The 25,000-nt window shown below is 38.8% G+C and overlaps 1 protein-coding gene across 4 annotated transcripts in view; it reads left to right on the top strand.

The window, feature by feature from the left end:
* The window catches only part of iffo2b (intermediate filament family orphan 2b), a 69,415-nt gene that overhangs the window by 29,879 nt on the left and 14,536 nt on the right, over window positions 1-25,000 (top strand). For 2 of the 4 annotated variants that reach the window (XM_079844283.1, XM_079844284.1), the window contains exons 2-4: window positions 4,875-4,935; window positions 19,160-19,255; window positions 24,493-24,552. In XM_079844283.1, coding sequence (XP_079700409.1) covers window positions 4,875-4,935; window positions 19,160-19,255; window positions 24,493-24,552 — 217 coding nt within the window. The remainder of the gene's footprint in view (window positions 1-4,874; window positions 4,936-19,159; window positions 19,256-24,492; window positions 24,553-25,000) is intronic. The other 2 variants (XM_079844285.1, XM_079844286.1) reach the window with 1 other exon arrangement.

Here is a 25,000-nt window from a genome sequence, read left to right as displayed (position 1 = left end):
CTGGATCGTGGTTTTAATTTACTCCAGGATGCTATAACCCAAACAGAGACCACATAATAACATAATGTCATGTTTTATTAAATACTTAAAATGGCTCTATGCAAAAACAAATATATTAATAAAAATATATATTTATTTGTATGTATTTTTATGACTGATCAAATGTTTGGGGTGGTACGATTTTAGTGCTGTTTTGCTCCATTTATTAGATCATTAATACAGGGAAAACAGTAAAAATGTCAAATATTATTACATATTATTCTAATATTACAAATATTTATTATCTATCATGCGACTGTTAACAGATTGCATGTAAAAGACCTATCGTACATATGTACCTGATCAGGCATAACATTATGACTACCTTCCTAATATTGTGTTGGTGTATTCTGACACTTTTCTATCAGAACCAGCGTTAACTTCTTGAGCAGTTTGAGTTCCAGTAGCTCGTCTGTTTGATCAGACCACACGTGCATCAATGAGCCTCGGCTGCCCATGACCCTGTGGCCGGTTTTCCACTGGTCCTCCATGACCCTGTGGCCGGTTTTCCACTGGTCCTTCATGACCCTGTGGCCGGTTCTCCACTGGTCCTCCATGACCCTGTGGCCGGTTCTCCACTGGTCCTTCATGACCCTGTGGCCGGTTTTCCACTGGTCCTCCATGACCCTGTGGCCGGTTCTCCACTGGTCCTCCATCACCCTGTGGCCGGTTCTCCACTGGTCCTCCATGACCCTGTGGCCGGTTCTCCACTGGTCCTTCATGACCCTGTGGCCGGTTTTCCACTGGTCCTCCATGACCCTGTGGCCGGTTCTCCACTGGTCCTCCATCACCCTGTGGCCGGTTCTCCACTGGTCCTCCATCACCCTGTGGCCGGTTCTCCACTGGTCCTTCATGACCCTGTGGCCGGTTCTCCACTGGTCCTTCATGACCCTGTGGCCGGTTCTCCACTGGTCCTCCATGACCCTGTGGCCGGTTCTCCACTGGTCCTCCATGACCCTGTGGCCGGTTCTCCACTGGTCCTCCATGACCCTGTGGCCGGTTCTCCACTGGTCCTCCATCACCCTGTGGCCGGTTTTCCACTGGTCCTTCATGACCCTGTGGCCGGTTCTCCACTGTTCCTCCATGACCCTGTGGCCGGTTCTCCACTGGTCCTCCATGACCCTGTGGCCGGTTCTCCACTGGTCCTTCATGACTCTGTGGCCGGTTCTCCACTGGTCCTCCATGACCCTGTGGCCGGTTCTCCACTGTTCCTTCATGACCCTGTGGCCGGTTCTCCACTGGTCCTTCATGACCCTGTGGTCGGTTCTCCACTGGTCCTCCATGACCCTGTGGCCGGTTCTCCACTGGTCCTTCATGACCCTGTGTCCGGTTCTCCACTGGTCCTCCATCACCCTGTGGTCGGTTCTCCACTGTTCCTTCATGACCCTGTGTCCGGTTCTCCACTGTTCCTTCATGACCCTGTGGCCGGTTCTCCACTGTTCCTTCATGACCCTGTGGCCGGTTCTCCACTGGTCCTTCATGACCCTGTGGTCGGTTCTCCACTGTTCCTTCATGACCCTGTGGCCGGTTCTCCACTGGTCCTCCATGACCCTGTGGCCGGTTCTCCACTGGTCCTCCATCACCCTGTGGCCGGTTCTCCACTGGTCCTTCATGACCCTGTGCCCGGTTCTCCACTGGTCCTTCATGACCCTGTGGCCGGTTCTCCACTGGTCCTCCATGACCCTGTGCCCGGTTCTCCACTGGTCCTCCATCACCCTGTGGTCGGTTCTCCACTGGTCCTCCATGACCCTGTGCCCGGTTCTCCACTGGTCCTCCATCACCCTGTGGTCGGTTCTCCACTGGTCCTCCATGACCCTGTGCCCGGTTCTCCACTGGTCCTCCATGACTCTGTGGCCGGTTCTCCACTGGTCCTTCATGACTCTGTGGCCGGTTCTCCACTGGTCCTCCATGACCCTGTGGCCGGTTCTCCACTGGTCCTCCATGACTCTGTGGCCGGTTCTCCACTGGTCCTCCATGATCCTGTGGCCGGTTCTCCACTGTTCCTCCATGATCCTGTGGCCGGTTCTCCACTGGTCCTCCATGATCCTGTGGCCGGTTCTCCACTGGTCCTCCATGACTCTGTGGCCGGTTCTCCACTGGTCCTCCATGATCCTGTGGCCGGTTCTCCACTGGTCCTCCATGACTCTGTGGCCGGTTCTCCACTGGTCCTTCATGACCCTGTGGCCGGTTCTCCACTGGTCCTTCCTTGGAGCACTTTTGACAGAAACTGACCACTGCAGACCGGGAACACCCCACAAGAGCTGCAGTTTTGGAGATGCTCTGACCCGTCACAATTTGGCCCTTGTCAAACTCGCTCAAATCCTTACGCTTGCCCATTTTTCCTACTTCTAACACATCAACTCTGAGGACGAAATGTTCACTTGCTGCCTAATATATCCCACCCACTAACAGATCATCAGTGTTATTTAATGTTATGCCTGATCGGTGTATATATATCTAATAATAAAAAGTGTCTCAGTGATCCTCTGTGACATGAATAAGCTCACTAGTATGCCCACCCTTCGGCCGGGTTCAGCTGGTTTTCCACTGTCAGTATCAGGTTACCCAGCTGCCCCGTCCCAGACACCTCGGGGCGGGCACAGACCACAGACGCCAGCAGACCACGGCCCAGGGCTTCACCGGAGGATCAATCACACTGAAATGGAGATGAAGTCAAACGGTGTCCATATCCTCACAAAATGAAGGGGCAGGACTGCTTTGAATGCAAAAGTGGGATCCAAAAGTCAAGACTTTAAATGGAGTTGTTGGGCACAAGAGCTAACTTAGCTTTCTAATAAACCTGACATTGTAAACTATAAATATTGTTGGCTCTGTGATAAATGGCTTGTATTTCTCTATTGTAACAGGGCTCTCAAGTGTCACGAATTGAGCGTGACAGTCACTCATTTCGGTCTTTTGTCACACACTCCCGCCACACATTGTATTTCTCACGCAGAAAAACTATTTATCATATATTTAATATGCCGCAGCGCCAAAAAATTCTTCCCTGGAGTTCAGCCAATCAAAAAAAAGAAAGAGGCTACACAATAGCCAATCAGAAAATAGCACTACTGTATCTGGGTAAGATTTAACACAACAACCAATGAAAAAAAAGCATATCCTGGAATTGTTCACCATCATCCAGTTTAAAACCACTGGAGCTCCGAGCATCCCTTTGAACACAGAGTCTTATTCTAGTTTAATTGATCAAATTTAAGAATATAAAATGAAAGCTGAAGCATAGCCTATATTTAATAAGATTATGGAAAAATAAAAAATGTTATGCCGATAAAAGGGCAGATTTAAATATGTCAAAGCTGATTGAACAATGGTATTGCTTCAGAATAAATTAAATTTACAACACACACACACACACACATGTTTGTTTTTGTGAAATGTGAGGACATTCCATAGGCGTAATGGTTTTTATACCGTACAACCCGTATTTTGTATCCCCTTACACTGCCCCTAAACCTACCCATCACACACACACACACACACACACACACACACACACACACACACACACACACACACACACACACACACACACACACACACACACACACACACACACACACACACACACACACACACACACACACACACACACACACACACACACACACACACACACACACACACACACACACACACACACACACACACACTGCCCCTAAACCTAGCCCTCACAGGAGACTGCAGTTTACTTTCTGTGAAAAAAACCTAATTCTGTGATTTATAAGCATTTTGAAAAGTGAGGACATGGGGAACGTCCTCATATTTCACCCTCTTTTTGTAATACCCATGTCATTATACACATTTGTGTCCTGATATTTCACAAAAACATGCCCACACACACACACACACACACAAACAAAATCCATTTTTTTTCTGGACAAGCAGATGTTTTACTCGGACAAGGGAATTACAAGCATGTGAACAGGCATTGGATTCAGAAGGAAAGAAAAAGGAAAGAAAAAACTAAATATTCAAAATTATTATGAAATATTAATTTGCCATTTGCCCCCTCTCTGCCATCTTTGAAATAGACAAATGCAATAATAGCCTACTATGCATTATCTGGATAAAATATAATAAAATAACCTAGGCCAAAGGTTTTCACATTTCTCTCTCTCTCTCTCTCTCTCTCTCTCTCTCTCTCTCTCTCTCTCTCTCTCTCTCTCTCTCTCTCTCTCTCTCTCTCTCTCTCTCTCTCTCACACACAAACACACTAAGAAATGCTAAATTAAATATGTTTTTATTTGTACGAATTGTCATTTTTCAGATCAGAAAGTTCAGCTCGACTCTACTTTACGCTACAAAACTGCTCTTCAGATCCTATGGGTGAAACTCAGGTTATGGTAAAGGGCGGGACATTTCCCAAAAAAGCTTGAAGCGCTTGACCAATCACAACACACTGATCCAGCTGACCAATCAGAGCTCAGTGTGCGTTTCAGAAGGAGGGGCTTCACAGAGACAGGAGCGTTACTGACAGACTGGGAAGAGAGGAGCCGCAACAATGGAGAATATGAGGAAAATAATCAACATTCAAGCAGGAAAACCTGCTCTAGTAGAGCCAAAAAACAACATCAAGACTTTGAAAAAGAGCTCGGATCTTTCTTGAGCAGATCAAGCTCTGAAAAATAAATAAAAAATAAGATTAGCTTTGTGATTCTCCACAAAATGCGGCTTTGACGCTGTTGCCACAACAGGAAATAATGATATTGGACTCTGTTACCATGCTATAAAATGACTCATTGTGTGATATAAGATTTGATGAATCCCGTCCAGCGCCGTTATACTCATCAGAGGTGTGTGTGTGTGTGTTTCAGATGGGAAGAGGAGCTGTCCAGAAGAGAGCAGATGGAGTCCATGGTGGAGACGCTGCAGGAGGTGAGCTCTCCTGCGCCGCTGGAGCCGTCTAGACGCTCTCGCTGTGATGCTAATTACATTTGCTGTTACATGACGTGTGTGTGCCACTTTACGACCCTGAAATCTAGCACGAGCACACACATCCAGATATCATGATGCAGGGTAACACTGGCATTATACAGACCAGAGCCATAGAGAGAGAGAGTCACGACAACGGAAGTTCAAAACGCTTTATAGTCACGTGATTCATGTAGACCTCGAATAGTTCCAGGAAGTGCTTTAACGGGCAATTCAAATTGATAGTCACAGTGACAGAACTGCGATTTTTGGTAATTAATAGTCAATAAATACATTGATTTTCAATAATTTTATCACACATCGACATGTGTATGTAGTAGGCATGTGCCGGTATCAAATTTTCATGTTGCGATTAATTGCTGAAGCTTTTATCACGGTATACGGTATTATCACGATATTGAAATAAGTTGCAAAAAAAGTGTTGTCATACTATAAACAGGTTAAATCACTTTCTTATAACAAAAGAACCAAACATTTAAATACAATAAAGCAATACACAAAAATGTCTAAAGTAAACAAATATTTAAAACAGATTAAAGTGCAAAAGAATTATAAAGAACAATCGGTATGCTGAAATGTACATTTATCTAAGATTAATACATGCTTTAGAAGTATTTTTCATTGTCAGTTTGTTAATGAATGAACTAATGTTAAATACTGGAGCCTTGTAAAGTGTGTGATTGAACAACTGTCAGAACATATTCAAACAATATCTAGGGCATGTAATTTAGTCCAGATTAAAATATAAAATGCAAGTTTGAAAATGAATAGCCTTAAGTCTTTAAGTATTATGTATTAGGTTATGTGATTACTGGGGAAACGGCTGCATTTCTGCTGTTGCGTCAGCGCCCTCTGCTGTCGAAGAATGAATGTGCACTTCAGTCGCGTTCCTCTTTGACATGTTTTTCATTTGAAACGGTTGATGGGTAAAGTATTCTTAAAATTCATTCAAAAAATCTGAATAATTCGTAATAAATAATTATTCGCGGTATTTTGAAGTGCCCACGATAACAATATTGTGCATGTTCATTATTGCGGTATATCATATTACCGTTTACCGGCACATGTCTAGCTATGTAGCATGAGTATGTAGTTACAGCGATGTTGTTTTTAAAATATATATTTTTTTAATGATGAATAATCTACAGAAGCAGGCTTTAATGTACGAGTTATTTTGATTAAGATGTGCTGATAATTTAAAATCTTACTGATTAAACGTCTTACCTTTTAAAATTGCATCACAAACGGTCTGTTCTGCTGTAACTCTATGGCGCGGCTGCTACTTCCGGGAACTATTGAGAGTCTCCACGAGCCGCCATTGCTGTAAAAAAAACGTTCCATTGGAGTCTATGGAGTTGTCGCAACTCTCTCTCTCTATGGCTCTGATACAGACATACACTCTTAAAAATTAAGTTATGAGCATCTACGGTTCCATGAACAATCTCTAACATCAATGGAAAGATTCAATTGATGTTATTTAACATGATTTTATAGTCCGATTAGCACCTCTAATGATGTGTTTCCCCATTAACAACCAATGGAGGCTTTTTCTGATGTCTCCTTTTTCCCATGAGACAACGTGTACAGTGTGTAGAATATATGCCAGATATGTAAATGTAAACAGCACAGCTAAAAAAATATATTTAGTAGGGCTGTCAAAAGATTAATCGCGATTAATCGCATCCAAAATAAAAGTTTGTGTTTACATAATATATGTGTGTGTACTCTGTTAAGTATTATTTATATATAAATACACACACAAGCATGTATATATTTAAGAAAAAAATATTATTTTTATATATAAAACATTTATATTTATATATATTATAGATTATATAAATGTATATACAGTATATACATGCAAATATTTCTTAAATATATACATGATTGTGTGTGTATTTATATATAAATAATACTTAACAGAGTACACACACATATATTATGTAAACACAAACTTTTATTTTGGATGCGATTAATCTTTTGACAGTCCTAATATTTAGTTGAAACCTTTATTAGAAAACATACTTCACTTCAAGGGGCAAAAAAAATGCATTTCCAATCTTGAAATACATTTTCAGTACATTTAAATATATTGAAGCAATATATTAGTTTTCTAAATTACATAGAACAAAAACATTTCCGGTCTTTAAATACATTTGAAGTGAATGCAAAATGTATTTTGGACAATATAAATATATTTACATTCAAAACATATATTTATAATAAAAATGTTTGAGGAAATATATTAGAAAACATACTTCAAGGTATTCATTTCCAATTATAAAATACATTTGGAGGGAATGCGTGATGTATTTGTTACATGTTGTGAACAATATAAATGTATTTACATTGAAAATATATTTATAAAATGGCCAAATAATATGTGAGGAAATATCAAGGTGCAAGAAAATACATTTCCCATCTAAAAATACATTTGGAGTGAATGTACATTTCGAAAATATGTATAAAAATGCCCTGAAAATATATGAGGAATCATACTTCAAGGGGCATGAGTGAATGCAATTGTAAAAATGTATCTGCAAATGTAGTCAGAGATTTCAACATAATTCGAATATGTTAAAGTATGAATAGTAAACGTTTAGCGACCACAACATTGAGAGCTCTTTTCCTATTTTAAACAAGAAAATTAAATCTGGCGTTCGATGATGCAACCCTTTTAAAGTATGTGAAAGTATCCATGCCGTCATGCTAAAATACACGATGAGTAAGTTCACACACACGTGATCTGAGCAAATATAAGCTGTGTCCCGATTCAGAGGCGGCATCCCTCGAAGGCCGGACCGATCGTTGTTAAATCTAACGGAGGACCGTTCTGAGACAGCTGCTGTTCATGAGGCAGTCAGGTTTGTACTGGACTTTTTTGAAAGTTATATTTAACTAGTAATAAAGAGCAGTGTTGGGGAAAGTTACTTTGAAAAGTAATGTATTACAATATTGCGTTCCTCCCTTAAAAAGTAACTAATTGAGTTACTTAGTTACTTTTTAAGAAAAGCAATGCGTTACGTTACTTTTGCGTTACTTTTTCTCACCTGGGCTGGGCTTGTTTTTGTTTTATAACAAAGTAATATTTTTGTAAAGACCTCTTCATACCAAAATTTTAAAGGAACTGTATGTAAGAAATTTATTTCAATTAATCATAAAATGGCCCTGATATGTCACTAGACATTAAGAAATCATGTTCATTTCAAATACTTATATCACTGACAACAGGCTTATTCAACTTCTTTCCTACATTTAGATATGAGGGCAAATTAATTTTTGTCTCAGTGCATGCATTGTTTTAGTTTGGCAGGGTCACCGCTAGCTTAGCTTAGCATAATGAATGGAATCCTATGTTGCCAGCTAGCATGTCCCGAGTAAAAGTGATTTTTAAAAAATTCCAAATGTGGTTCATAGGTTCAGTTTTTCATAAATGTGTATGTGTGTATAAGTGTGTGTGTGTGCATGTGTGTGTGAGTGGATGTGTCAATATCACACTCTTGATGTTTTAGAGTGTCAGCCCTTTACTGCTGTGTACTTTTTTCAGCATTGTGGCCGATTTGTAGATTGTACACACACAAATTCTGTGAATCTTTGTGTTTTTGCAGATTTCCCATTCATTTCCAATGGGGGTCATTTTTGACCAAAGAGCACAAGTGGGAGTATTTTTTTACGACCACTTAGCATGCTCGAATCATGCCCTCAAATTTTTTTTGTGTTAACATACCTAATGCTGGAAAAGTCACCAAGTTTCATATTTTTCAGATGAAGCTGTGATTTCAAAGAATTCCAAATGTGGTTCATAGACTCAGTTTTTCATAGGTGTGTGTGTATAAGTGTGCGTGTGTGTGTGAGTGGATGCGTTAATATCACACTCTCGATGTTTTAGAGTGTCACAGCACTCACTCTCTGGTAACCAAGCAACATAGGGAGTGACAGGCTAGCAAACTAGAAAAAGTGGATTCGGATGTGCCTTAAATGCACCTGCACCATGCGCTTCAAACCATGCGCTCAGATCATTGAAATAGGGCCATACGTATTAGAGTGCCGCAGCGAGCGAGGAAATTGTTGATAAAACAGGAAAACAAGTCAGCTTGCCTGTATGGCAGTTTTTTGGATTGTATAAGTCTGACCGTAATGTCGTCTGCAAGACTGTCGTCCCCACCAAGACTGGTAATACCACTAACTTGTTTTACCAAACTAAGCCTTGTTTATACTTTCGTCTGGCTCCGCAGCGCGAGACTCCGCTGACAGCGCGCGCCTCGTTCGTTTGGGGACGTGTTTATACTTGATGTTGTGTTATTCTTGACTTTGGCTGAATCCGGAATCGCCCAATAAACCCTCAATCACTATTCCCTACTTTAATCCACTAATACAGTTCACTTGAAGGAGTGAATGAAAACAAGTGAGTGAATTCAGACAGCCGCTGTGTGTACATCGGCTGTACACTCGTGATTGAAGTGCAATGTGGGATTGAATGAGTGCACTTGATAATGTCCACTATGGTTTCGGGCACCACTACAAATGGCTGTCCCCTCAAATAATGCCCTATTTAAAGGTATAGGGGGCGATTTCAGATTCAGCCTTTGAAACTACATGGAGAGGTAATGTTACTCTGCATCAGGGCCTTATAACAAAGCATCTAAACGCTAACAGTTACAGATAATTAACGGAGTCACCTTAATGTGAGAGATAATTAAGTGTTCATTGTGATTTTAGACTGGTTTTGTTGCCATTTCTGCGTTTATAACTGAGGGGATTATAATCAGAGGAAGGTTAAGTTTAAAATAAAAATGTTTAAATGTAAAAATTAGATCCTGGTCCTTATTTTAAATAGGTCATAAAACATATTAATAATTATCGTTATCGACCGATATGAAACACTTATATCGTGAATCGTGATACAGTTTTCAGCCATATCGCCCAGCCCTAGTTATAGGCCTATTCCATTCCAGAGGTGGACAAAATACACAACTCCATTACTCGAGTGAAAGTAAAAGTACTACTGGTCAAATATTACTCCGTTACAAGTGAAAGTTGTTAAAAACTATTTTTACTTAAGTAAAAGTATAGAAGTACTTGCTTTTAAAAGTACTTAAGTATCAAAAGTAAATTTCCTTTTTTATGTCAATGCATTATTTTATTATTGTTGCATTGTTGTATAAATGCACGCTATGCCATGGTGGTTTAAGCCAGTCTGTGATGCTCCATACGACCACCTTGAACTAATTTAAATACTTAAAAGTTACAAAGCTTTTTACAAAGCTGCTGTCACTTTAAGGCAGAATGCACAAATCCTACACACTGATACACATCCGATATTCCCCCAACTGTTTACGTTCACTTAAGACATAATCAACTTTGTTTATGTGAATACTTTCCAAAATGAAAATTGACATTTTGTGTGTATTGGTCTGTTTAAGTGCGAAAACCCCCCAAAAGAAAGCTCTATTCAGTGCTCGTGCTCTGGCATCTCAGAGGCACAAAAAAACAGACTTCAGATTCTTCCATATGTCTATGCTTCTCTTTCTCCCAGACATTTGCATTTTGCTTAAAGAAGAAAAAAAATCATCCTCTGACTTGCAAAGCTGCTACAGAAACAACTTTTGACTTTGAGGACCTTGATAGAAATGTAGTGGAGTAAAAAGTACGATATTTGTCTTTCAAATGTAGTGAAGTTAAAGTAAAAGTTTCCCTAAAAAATAATACTTCAGTAAAGTACAGATACTCAAAAAGTGTACTTAAGTACAGTACTCAAGTAAATGTACTTCGTTACTGTCCACCTCTGTTCCATTCCCTTTAAAATCCAGTTGCGCTTGCACCATGGCGGATTCACTATTTACATGGCGAAATTTGCGAGCGGAAAGACTGAACGCTTCTCCAGCGAGGAATACTTTTATTTTTAATATTTAAAAATGTGTGTGTGCTGCTGCGCGTCCCTGTGTGTGTAATAAACAGAGTGTACGCGTGCTGTGTACCCGTCTATAGGTGCATATTACTAACACGTCCTTTAAATAACACAAAAAATACAGCACTATTGACTTTAGAGCAGGTTATTGTTAGTCAATGGCGCAGTCGTTTTCAGTTCCTCACAAACACCTGGTTTTCAGACCAGACGCCCATGGGCGAACAGATACGCGCAAATGCATTTGCTATTTAAACAACGTGACACTGGATGCGAAATTGATGACTGCGTAGGGCTGAAACCAAGCGGCACCTCCTGCAGTTTCTCTTGAAGCCGATTCGGAAGTGAGTTAATCTGCAGTTCATGGACTGGCCACTAGAGACAGACTCCAGAAGGAGCAGAATTTCTTTTGTAAAAAAAAAATTTACAGCAGAAGAACACATGTTTACAGTCTGGGACAAATTGTGCTTTTGGTCTATACGGCTAATTTTGCCCTTCATGACGACTGTGAGGGGGGTGAATTTATTCATAACTCATTCGTTTGCATTATATAAAGCCTTAAAGTTCTGCATAATTAAGGGCGTGGTCACTTTGAGTGACAGGTGCATTGCGGTTTGTCTGCTGTCTGTTAGTCATGACTAGGGCTGCCACTAACGACTATTTTTATATCGATTAATCTATCGACTAATTTATTGATTAATCGATTAATCTATCGACTAATTTATCACAATAATTTTCAACAATTTTACTTAAAAACATTTCATTTAACTTGCAACGTTGGCATTCAGTAGTGTACTATAAGTATAAATGTAAACAAGCCCTTGACAAAATGTAAAACTAAAAGAGTAAAAATTTAAAAAAGGTACAAATTTGTAAACCAACATAACAAAAAAAGAGAATATCAGCAAATACGTTTTATATAGAATAGTGTTGTCATGATACCAAAATTATGACTTCGATACGATACCAGACCAAAATACCTCAATACCGATACCATGGCAAAAAACTGTCAAAGTAATTGAATAATGTGACAGAACTTAAAATTCATTGTTTTATTATTGTTTTAGGGTTAAAAAACCCTATAAAACTCACTTGGCCGGCTTGTTCCTGCCCTGCTTCACACAGAATATGAGGTCCGGCCCTTTAAGAGCTGCACGGACCAAATTCATTGTAACACCCGATTTCTCATTCAACTCTGTATACGTTCACTAAAGACACATCCAACTGCGTTTACCCGAATACTCAACAGGACGTGCATTTTTACAGATTTTTTACCATTCAAACCCAATAATCCGCGAAACTGCCGTCACGATCAGTCTAAGTGAAAGGCGTGTGCGCGGTTGCGCTTCAGGTCAGAGTCCGGCCGCGCCGCACTTCTGTTGCTTTCTTTTCCCTGAGCTGCGCGTATATATTTGACTGTTCTGCTTCCATTGTTTAGTGAACGCTCACACACACACACGTCCTCACTCCTGCTGTCACACACACACACACACATTAAGAAATACTGCTCTTATTAGAGCGCTGTCATTTTTAAAGTACCGGTACTAATACAATTTCATATCGTACCCAAATTACCCAGTTGAATAAAAATATTGACATTGACTAAATAACAGCGTCGACGCAGTCGATTGTATCGACCAATCACGACAGGCCTAGTTGTCACCTCAGCTCTGCTAGTTTTTTTTTATCCTGTCGTCACCGGGCGGCACGCAATGAATTATGGGGTAGGCAAGGCCACGAAGGATCCATCTGTTTTATCCTTAAAGGAACACTCCACTTTTTTTGAAAATAGGCTCATTTTACAAGTCCCCTAGAGTTAAATAGTTGAGTTTTACCGTTTTTTAATCCATTCAGCCGATCTTTGTATCTGGCGGTAGCACTTTTAGCATAGCTTAGCATACATCATTGATTCTGATCAGTCCATTAGCATCTCATTCAAAAAATTACCAAAGACACTTTCAATATTTTTCATATTTAAAACTTGACTCTTCTACAGTAACATCGTGTGCGAAGACCAACTGAAAATGAAAAGTTGCGATTTTCTACACCTATATGGCTTGGAACTACTTTCTCATTCCTGCGTAATAGTCGCGGATCTTCGCGGCCGTACCACGGCTGCAGCGGCGCAATGATTGGTTGGTATTCTGTGAAACATGGTGGTAGTTACACCTTCGACTTACTATCACAGCCCTTTACAACACACAGAACCATGGCTAATCACAGCTAAATCCACAACACAATTTTTCGGCTGCAAGCCTGAAACTTTCTCTGCAACTACACGAACTTAGTGCCGGTCACATTGAAAGTTACCTAGCTGGACTACTTTCAGGCGCTGTAATATCATTGCGCCGCTGCAGCCGTGGTACGGCCGCGAAGATCCGCGACTATTACGCAGGAGTGAGAAAGTAGTTCCTAGCCATATAGGTGTAGAAAATCGCTACTTTTCATTTTCAGTTTGTCTTGCACACGATGTAACTGTAGAAGAGTCAAGTTTTAAATAGGAAAAATATTGAAAGAGTCTTTGGTCATTTTTTGAATGAGATGCTAATGGACTGTTCAGAATCAATGATCTATGCTAAGCTATGCTAAAAGTGCTACCGCCAGATACAAAGATCGGCTGAATGGATTTAAAAACGGTAAAACTCAACTATTTAACTCTAGGGGACTTGTAAAATGAGCCTATTTTCAAAAAAAGTGGAGTGTTCCTTTAATTTCCTAGGGGGAAAAAAAGGTGGTTTTATTTAATATCGAGGTCGCATTTAAAGCAGCCTTCGAATTGGGACGGCCTTTTATTGTGCAGCCTCTGAATTGGGATGTGGCTATAAGCTAGTGTTTGTGTGTGTGTGTGTGTGTGTGGGGTCAGGCGTGTCGGTGTTAAACATGACATCATAACTGACCCGTTTGTACTGCACTGTCACATTAATCGCATGTCTCAAACGACCCAACATACCCCAGAATCACAGCTGCAGGTGTGAGATCCATCTCTGCTGAAGCAGCGGGAAAATCAATAAGCGGCTGCATCTGTGTTTGTGGTGGATTATGGGTCAGCAGAAGCGCAGAGGAGAGAGCCGTCCCCGGAGAGCCCAAACATATGCCCAGAGCCTGCTTTTCCAATTCTGCCCTGAGCCGTATGGATTTCCTCTCCAACCTTCAGCATCGGCTCGGTGGGGCTGTCATTAGACTGGAGAGTGTGTGTTGTGTTCAGGCTGGGTTGATCAGTGTGATCTGTGCTCCGCTGGCACATTTCCAATCTTAAAATGCATTTTCAGCCATTTTAAAATATAGGAAATAGATTAAAGAAATATATTAGATACTTCAACATACATCAAGTTATAAAGTGCCCCTGTAGTCAATAATTTGATCCCTTAAAGGTGCCCTGCCACACAAAACCGTTTTTACTTGTATTTTTTTAAATGTTAGGTCCTTATGTGTTTGTGTAATGTTGTGAATGTGAAAATGAACTGCTACCTCTAGCCACTGAAAAGAAATAAGCAGAGAAATCAGGCCATTTACAAAAGCTGGTCAGTCTGACGTGGTGTGGCCTGAGCTCATTAATATTCATGAGCTCGCCCACAGGATTCGTCCAGCTCGGTGACGGTTTACTAGTGTTGTTTTTGGCGGCCTGTTTTCATTTTAGTTTTAGTCTAGTCTTTGTGTCAAGCAGTCATTTTAGTTTTTATTAGTTTTAGTCATAGTCATACTCTTTTTAGTCTAGTCAAGTTTTAGTCGACTAAAAGTCTGAGCATTTTAGTCTTATTTTAGTCAGAATTATCTATGACTATTTTCGTCTAGTTTTAGTCGACGAAATCTAATGACATTTTAGTCAAGTTTTAGTCTATGAAAATTTTATTTTAGTCTCTTTTTAGTAATGCAATTCTATTTAACCCAGTCAATATAGTATAAGTACGTACTGTATTATAGACAAAAACCAAAATCTTCTTTTAGCCAAACCCATTTCAAACAAGGTTATCTTATTATATTATTGTTACCTTATAGACTCAAGAATACATCCATTCCAGACACGGAAGATGCTCCGATTTGAAGTTACAACATATTTATTTTACCAACTAAACAAGTATACACACATACATTTAAATAAAATAAATAAAAACATTGAGATGTCTCTTAAGGGTTGTGGTGTTTTTTCCTGTGATTTTTGTGGCCACATTTCTCCCCATCTATTTCCACAACACCCGTTTTATTTTCCACTTCAATGTAATAAAAGTTTTTCCAAATGTCTTAATAAGAATAAATGCATATTTAATTTAATAGGAAAATAATATCCAAATTATTATTTAATTATTTATGTTTAAAATTAGACCCACATTATAGTTAAAATGTTTTTCTGTCTTGTATTTTATCTCAAAATAAAGGATGTAATTTTATTCCACATGGAAATGAGTGGAAATAAGTGAACACAGCCTCTTATTCGCTTATGAGGTATTCATAATGCTGCGGTTATTTTAACATATATAATTGCTGCCGTTATAACGGGACATTTCAAATGTTTACGTGCTTTTCTTTCTTTGTTTGTTTGAGCGGTGATGAAATATCTTGCTCTTGTAAATACTTGCCAATATTTCAGTAATACAAGTCTAGATCTTTAAAATGCATCCAGATAACAGCGAAGCACAACCGCACGGTGCTCTGCAGTGGCCAAAAAGGATATAAACCGTGAATTCTGAAGTGATTGTAAACTCAGAGATGTGGATTCAGACGGCACCCCACGACCTTGGTGTTTGTCAAACAGTAATTCAGTTAGGTAATTTGGCCGGAGATTTTTACACGGGTGGTGGGAGAAAAACACTGATATTCTGCATTAAGACGACCATAAAATCACTGACTAGCCCCTGTAAATGATGAAGACACCTTACGACCGCAGGACAAACAATTACCGTCCGAATAGGGCTTACGAACCCCGACTGGCCGGTTATTGGACCCGTTCACTCACCGGAGACGCCGCGCGAGTGGGGTTTGAAGAGAGTGATGTCACCTGCGTCTGCGCAGTGAGACCTGATGCAGCCCCTGATTGAGACGCACAGAAATACTGCAAAATAAAAACATGACTTTTCGTCTCGTCTCATTTTCGTCAACGAAAATGAAGAGACATTTTAGCATAGTTTTTATTTTGTGAACCACATTTATTCTCGTTTTTATTCGTCATCGTCACATGACCAGCATTTACGTTGCGTCTCGTCTCGTTTTCGTCACGTTATAAAGGTTTGTTGACGAAGATATTTAGTCATACTTTTCGTTGACGAAAACAACACTACGGTTTACATATACAGCAAGGATGGCTGAACGTCGTGTATATATGGCAATATACCTGAAGAAGCCATTTCTGCAGCGATTCCAGACGATAGTAAACACACTTCCTCTACTTGTTGTGCTGGGTAAAGATGCTGATAGCCAGGCTCTCATTGGCTAGCTGTTAGCCAATCAGAGTCAAGCAGCTTAGCTCGTTGAATATTAATGAGAATCGAGCTGAGTCTTCCTGCAGGCTTTCTATACCACGGCAGAATGGCTTGAAACGAGGTAACCAAGGCATTTTTTCCCACAAAACATGTTAGAGTCCATGGTAGAACGTCAGACATTATCACAAACGTAATGAAATATGTGTGGCAGGGCACCTGATGTATATATACACTCTAAAAAATGCAATTGGGTTGTTTTACATTTAACATTTAACCCAACCGCTGGGTTAAAACAAACCATTCACTGGGTTAAAACAACACATTCACTGGGTTAAAACGACACATTCACTGGGTTAAAACGACGCATTCACTGGGTTAAAACGACACATTGACTGGGTTAAAACAACCCATTCACTGGGTTAAAACAACACATTCACTGGGTTAAAACGACACATTCACTGGGTTAAAACAACCCATTTACTGGGTTAAAACGACACATTCACTCGGTTAAAACAACCCATTCACTGGGTTAAAATGACACATTCACTGGGTTAAAACGACACATTCACTGGGTTAAAACGACACATTCACTGGGTTAAAACAACCCATTCACTGGGTTAAAACAACACATTCACTGGGTTAAAACGACACATTCACTGGGTTAAAACAACCCATTCACTGGGTTAAAATGACACATTCACTGGGTTAAAACGACACATTCACTGGGTTAAAACAACACATTCACTGGGTTAAAACAACACATTCACTGGGTTAAAATGACACATTCACTGGGTTAAAACAACCCATTCACTGGGTTAAAATGACACATTCACTGGGTTAAAACAACCCATTCACTGGGTTAAAATGACACATTCACTGGGTTAAAACAACCCATTCACTGGGTTAAAATGACACATTCACTGGGTTAAAACAACCCATTCACTGGGTTAAAACAACACATTCACTGGGTTAAAATGACACATTCACTGGGTTAAAACAACCCATTCACTGGGTTAAAATGACACATTCACTGGGTTAAAACAACCCATTCACTGGGTTAAAATGACACATTCACTGGGTTAAAACAACCCATTCACTGGGTTAAAACAACACATTCACTGGGTTAAAACAACACATTCACTGGGTTAAAACAACCCATTCACTGGGTTAAAATGACACATTCACTGTGTTAAAACGACACATTCACTGGGTTAAAACAACACATTCACTGGGTTAAAACAACACATTCACTGGGTTAAAACAACACATTCACTGGGTTAAAACAACACATTCACTGGGTTAAAACAACACATTCACTGGGTTAAAACGACACATTCACTGGGTTAAAATGACACATTCACTGGGTTAAAACGACACATTCACTGGGTTAAAAAAAAAACATTTACTGGGTTAAAAAAAAACATTTACTGGGTTAAAACAACACATTCACTGGGTTAAAACAACCCATTTACTGGGTTAAAACGACACATTCACCGGGTTAAAAAAAAACATTTACTGGGTTAAAACGACACATTCGCCGGGTTAAAAAAAAAAACATTCACTGGGTTAAAACAACCCATTCCCTGGGTCAAAACGAAACATTCACTGGGTTAAAACAACCCATTCACTGGGTTAAAATGACCCATTCACTGGGTTACACCGACGCATTCACTTGGTTAAAACAACCCATTTACTGGGTTAAAACGACACATTCACTGGGTTAAAACAACCCATTTACTGGGTTAAAACGACCCACCCATTGGGTTGAAAATGAACTAACCCAGCATTTGGGTTGTTTTAACCCAGTGAATGAGTTGTTTTAACCCATCGGTTGGGTTAAATGTTTGCTTAAAACAACCCAATTGCTGGGTTAGTCCATTTTCAACCCAACTTGGGTTGTTTTTAACCCAGCATTTTTTAGAGTGTGGGTTAAAACGACCCATTCACTGGGTTAAAATGACACACTGGGTTAAAACAACCCATTCACTGGGTTAAAACGACACATTCACTGGGTTAAAACGACACATTCATTGGGTTAAAACGACACATTCACTGGGTTAAAACGACCCATTCACTGTGTTAAAACGACCCATTCACTGGGTTAAAACAACCCATTCACTGGGTTAAAATTACACATTCACTGGGTTAAAATGACACATTCACTGGGTTAAAACGACACATTCACTGGGTTAAAACGACACATTCACTGGGTTAAAACAACCCATTCATTGGGTTAAAACGACACATTCACTGGGTTAAAACAACCCATTCATTGGGTTAAAACGACACATTCACTGGGTTAAAACGACCCATTCACTGGGTTAAAACAACCCATTCACTGGGTTAAAACGACACATTCACTGGGTTAAAACGACCCATTTACTGGGTTAAAACGACCCAATCACTGGGTTAAAACGACCCATTTACTGGGTTAAAACGACCCATTCACTGGGTTAAAACAACCCAATTGCTGGGTCAGTCCATTTTCAACCCAACTTGGGTTGTTTTAACCCAGGATTTTTAGAGTGTATAATTTATTTTATAGAAATAAAATAGAAACAGTTATTTTAATTTGTAATAATATTTCACAATATTTCTGTTGTTACTGTATTTTTGATCAAATAAATACAAAATAAAATGTAAAAATCTAGTGTAAATGGCTGCTTTTAATGGTTGTCATTGGAGATGCTTTTGCTGTCAGATCACATTATGAAGCAGAAGGGGCTAACTAGACCACACTAACCAGCTGAACCCAGAGTGAGATGTCATCACACACACACACACACACACACACACAGGCTGCTTCATGTAATCTTATGTTGCTTTGCTCTTGTGTTTGTGTTTTCAGAACGTAAACGAGTCTGAAGTCATTCAGGACGAGCTGAGCGAGAAGGTTGAAAGACTGAAAGCTGAACTGGTGGTGTTTAAGAGCCTCATGAGCGACGTGAGTATTTCCATATAGAGACCAATATAGAGGAAAAGTCCATTTGTATTCATCACCCAGCGAACAGGGAACGTTAGAACTTCCCTGAAGGTTATGAACAAACGTTCTTTCAGTAACGTTAATACAACGTTTGCTCAAAGATATCTGGTCTTTAAAGGGATAGTTCACCCAAATATGAAAATGACCCCATGATTTACTCACCCTCAACTCATCCTAGGTGTATATGACATTCTGCTTTCAGACGAATAAAATCTGAGTTATATTAAAAATGTCCTGGCTAATCCAAGCTTTATAATGGCAGCCCTAAATATGAAGCTTAAAAAAGTGCATCTATCCATCATATAACTGCTCCACACGGCTCCAGGGGTTAATAAAGGCCTTCTGAAGCGAATCTATGTGTTTGTGTGAGAAAAACAAAGAAACATTTTTAACACGTTATAAAGTTAAATATCAATGTCCTACTTCATGCGTCACAAGTTAGGCTTTTTTCGTAAGTTGAATACAGAAGGCGGTCCGCCAGAAGCTAGATATTTTACTTTAAAACGTGTTAAATATGTTGTTTTTTCTCACACAAACACAGATTCACTTCAGAAGGCCTTTATTAACCCCTGGAGCCGTGTGGAGCAGTTTTATGATGGATAGATGCACTTTTATGATGGATGGATGCACTTTTATGATGGATGGATGCACTTTTATGATGGATAGATGCACTTTTATGATGGATAGATGCACTTTTATGATGGATAGATGCACTTTTATGATGGATAGATGCACTTTTATGATGGATAGATGCACTTTTATGATGGATAGATGCACTTTTATGATGGATAGATGCACTTTTATGATGGATAGATGCACTTTTATGATGGATGGATGCACTTTTATGATGGATGGATGCACTTTTATGATGGATAGATGCACTTTTATGATGGATAGATGCACTTTTATGATGGATGGATGCACTTTTATGATGGATAGATGCACTTTTATGATGGATAGATGCACTTTTATGATGGATAGATGCACTTTTATGATGGATAGATGCACTTTTATGATGGATAGATGCACTTTTATGATGGATAGATGCACTTTTATGATGGATAGATGCACTTTTATGATGGATAGATGCACTTTTATGATGGATGGATGCACTTTTATGATGGATGGATGCACTTTTATGATGGATAGATGCACTTTTATGATGGATAGATGCACTTTTATGATGGATGGATGCACTTTTATGAGGGATAGATGCACTTTTATGATGGATAGATGCACTTTTATGATGGATAGATGCACTTTTATGATGGATAGATGCACTTTTATGATGGATAGATGCACTTTTTTGATGGATAGATGCACTTTTATGATGGATAGATAGATGCACTTTTATGATGGATAGATGCACTTTTATGATGGATAGATGCACTTTTATGATGGATAGATAGATGCACTTTTATGATGGATAGATGCACTTTTATGATGGATAGATGCACTTTTATGATGGATTGATGCGCTTTTATGATGGATAGATGCACTTTTATGATGGATAAATGCACTTTTATGATGGATAGATGCACTTTTATGATGGATGGATGCACTTTTATGATGGATTGATGCGCTTTTATGATGGATAGATGCACTTTTATGATGGATAGATAGATGCACTTTTATGATGGATAGATGCACTTTTATGATGGATTGATGCGCTTTTATGATGGATAGATGCGCTTTTATGATGGATGGATGCACTTTTATGATGGATTGATGCGCTTTTATGATGGATAGATGCACTTTTATGATGGATGGATGCACTTTTATGATGGATTGATGCGCTTTTATGATGGATAGATGCACTTTTATGATGGATAGATAGATGCACTTTTATGATGGATAGATGCACTTTTATGATGGATTGATGCGCTTTTATGATGGATAGATGCGCTTTTATGATGGATAGATGCACTTTTATGATGGATAGATAGATGCACTTTTATGATGGATAGATGCACTTTTATGATGGATTGATGCACTTTTATGATGGATAGATGCGCTTTTATGATGGATAGATGCACTTTTATGATGGATAGATGCACTTTTATGATGGATTGATGCACTTTTATGATGGATAGATGCACTTTTATGATGGATAGATGCGCTTTTATGATGGATAGATAGATGCACTTTTATGATGGATAGATGCACTTTTATGATGGATAGATGCACTTTTATGATGGATAGATGCACTTTTATGATGGATTGATGCGCTTTTATGATGGATAGATGCGCTTTTATGATGGATAGATGCACTTTTATGATGGATTGATGCACTTTTATGATGGATAGATGCGCTTTTATGATGGATAGATGCACTTTTATGATGGATTGATGCACTTTTATGATGGATAGATGCACTTTTATGATGGATAGATGCGCTTTTATGATGGATAGATAGATGCACTTTTATGATGGATAGATGCACTTTTATGATGGATAGATGCGCTTTTATGATGGATAGATAGATGCACTTTTATGATGGATAAATGCACTTTTATGATGGATAGATAGATGCACTTTTATGATGGATAGATGCGCTTTTATGATGGATAGATGCACTTTTATGATGGATAGATAGATGCACTTTTATAATGGATAGATGCACTTTTATGATGGATAGATGCACTTTTATGATAGATAGATGCACTTTTATGATGGATGGATAGATGCACTTTTATGATGGATAGATGCACTTTTATGATGGATAGATAGATGCACTTTTATAATGGATAGATGCACTTTTATGATGGATAGATGCACTTTTATGATGGATAGATAGATGCACTTTTATGATGGATAGATGCACTTTTATGATAGATAGATGCACTTTTATGATGGATGGATAGATGCACTTTTATGATGGATAGATGCACTTTTATGATGGATAGATAGATGCACTTTTATGATGGATAGATGCGCTTTTATGATGGATAGATGCACTTTTATGATGGATAAATGCACTTTTATGATGGATAGATGCACTTTTATGATGGATAGATAGATGCACTTTTATGATGGATAGATGCGCTTTTATGATGGATAGATGCACTTTTATGATGGATAGATGCACTTTTATGATGGATAGATGCGCTTTTATGATGGATAGATGCACTTTTATGATGGATAGATAGATGCACTTTTATAATGGATAGATGCACTTTTATGATGGATAGATGCACTTTTATGATAGATAGATGCACTTTTATGATGGATAGATGCACTTTTATGATGGATAGATAGATGCACTTTTATGATGGATAGATGCACTTTTATGATGGATAAATGCACTTTTATGATGGATAGATGCACTTTTATGATAGATAGATGCACTTTTATGATGGATAGATGCACTTTTATGATGGATAGATGCACTTTTATGATAGATAGATAGATGCACTTTTATGATAGATAGATGCACTTTTATGATGGATAGATGCACTTTTATGATGGATAGATAGATGCACTTTTATGATGGATAGATGCACTTTTATGATGGATAGATAGATGCACTTTTATAATGGATAGATGCACTTTTATGATGGATAGATGCACTTTTATGATAGATAGATGCACTTTTATGATGGATAGATGCACTTTTATGATGGATAGATGCACTTTTATGATAGATAGATGCACTTTTATGATGGATAGATGCACTTTTATGATGGATAGATGCGCTTTTATGATGGATAGATGCACTTTTATGATGGATAGATGCACTTTTATGATGGATAGATGCGCTTTTATGATGGATAGATAGATGCACTTTTATGATGGATAGATGGATAGATGCACTTTTATGATGGATAGATGCACTTTTATGATGGATAGATGCACTTTTATAATGATAGATGCACTTTTATGATGGATAGATGCACTTTTATGATGGATAGATGCACTTTTATGATGGATGGATGCACTTTTATGATGGATAAATGCACTTTTATGATGGATAGATAGATGCACTTTTATGATGGATAGATGCACTTTTATGATGGATAGATGCACTTTTATGATGATAGATGCACTTTTATGATGCACTTTTATGATGGATAGATGCACTTTTATGATGGATGGATGCACTTTTATGATGGATAAATGCACTTTTATGATGGATAGATGCACTTTTATGATGGATAGATGCACTTTTATGATGGATAGATGCACTTTTATGATGGATAGATGCACTTTTATGATGGATTGATGCACTTTTATGATAGATAGATAGATAGATAGATAGATAGATAGATAGATAGATAGATAGATAGATAGATAGATAGATAGATAGATAGATAGATAGATAGATAGATAGATGCACTTTTATGATAGATAGAAAGATAGATAGATAGATGCACTTTTATGATGGATAGATGCACTTTTATGAGCTTCATATTTTGGGCTGCCATTATAAATCTTGGAAGAGTCGGGATATTTTTTAACATAACTCTGATTGTGTTCGTCTGGGAGCAGAACGTCATACACACCTATGATGGCTTGCGGGAGAGTAAATCATAGGACAATTTTCATTTTTGGATGAACTATCCCTTTAAAAAAAATTCTCACAACATCAGATGGAACATTTATTCTGATATGTTTAGAGAACAGTCAAAAGTAACGTTTCCATAATGATAATTTATATCATATTGTTGACATAATGGGAGTGTTCTTAGAACATATTTTAAGTCTGTGAAGTTGAGCGTAAAAGTGTAGTGTTTTATCACATCATCAGATCACTAAAGAATGTGTTTGAGGTCTAAATAAAACTCAGCATTTCATTTGGATGTTGTTTTTACTACATTTGATAAGAATCTCAATCAGGTCATTATTCGTTAACCCCGTGATGGTTGTTTTCCATGAAAGCAGAGAAACACGCTCGGCCTTTTGTGGCTCTTTTCCCCTGCGGTAGACAACACACACTCACACACACACACACACACACACACACACACTGACTTCTGCTTTGAGCCACATTGTCATTGTTTTATGATCATACACATACACACCTTCCATTTATATCAGCTGATCTGGCCGGTGAGGAATGAGTAAAGCGTGTATCCAGATGTCCCGCTTCCCTCGTGTGTTAGCTAGTCATTCACACGAGTGTCACTGTGTGCCGGTAAATATAAATAAATAGATTTGGGGCAATAAAAACTGAACTGAAATCTGTATTTATTATAAAGGCCGGCAGACGATGCCGCTCTAAAGCCGTAGAGAGCCGGAAGAAAATCCTGGACCTGAAAGTAAGAGCGAATGCAAGACATGATCTGATTTAATAAAGGAAAACAATTGCTTTGACTGGTTTCATTTGCATCTGGTTTTTAATGAACAAACCACACACAGATAGTTCAGCATCTGTGCTCATCCAGAATAAATGAGTCCGAGCAATCGTTTCCCATGAGGCCTTTAGGTGAAATGAGCTGCTCGAGTGTGTGTTGCGTGCCTGTGGATTCACCACAAGACTAACTTGTGCAATGGCATTGATTTATGACTGACAGCTCATAACTGACGTTCAGCATGAGATTATTACACTGATCCTGTGGCAGTGTTTTCTCAGTTTGGATCAGCATATTGACCCATACTGCAGATAAATATGATCATCAAATAATATCATTCGGTTTGCACTCACATGTGGCATCTGCATTTTCCAACCCAATTCACCCCCGAAAAATTCTGTCAGTGACCATCAAG

This window comes from Gobio gobio (genome assembly GCF_949357685.1).
Source record: "Gobio gobio genome assembly, chromosome: 19".
Taxonomy (NCBI): Eukaryota; Metazoa; Chordata; class Actinopteri; order Cypriniformes; family Gobionidae; genus Gobio; species Gobio gobio.
Note: the sequence above shows the minus strand (reverse complement) of the source record. Positions and strands in the feature narration are given on the sequence as shown.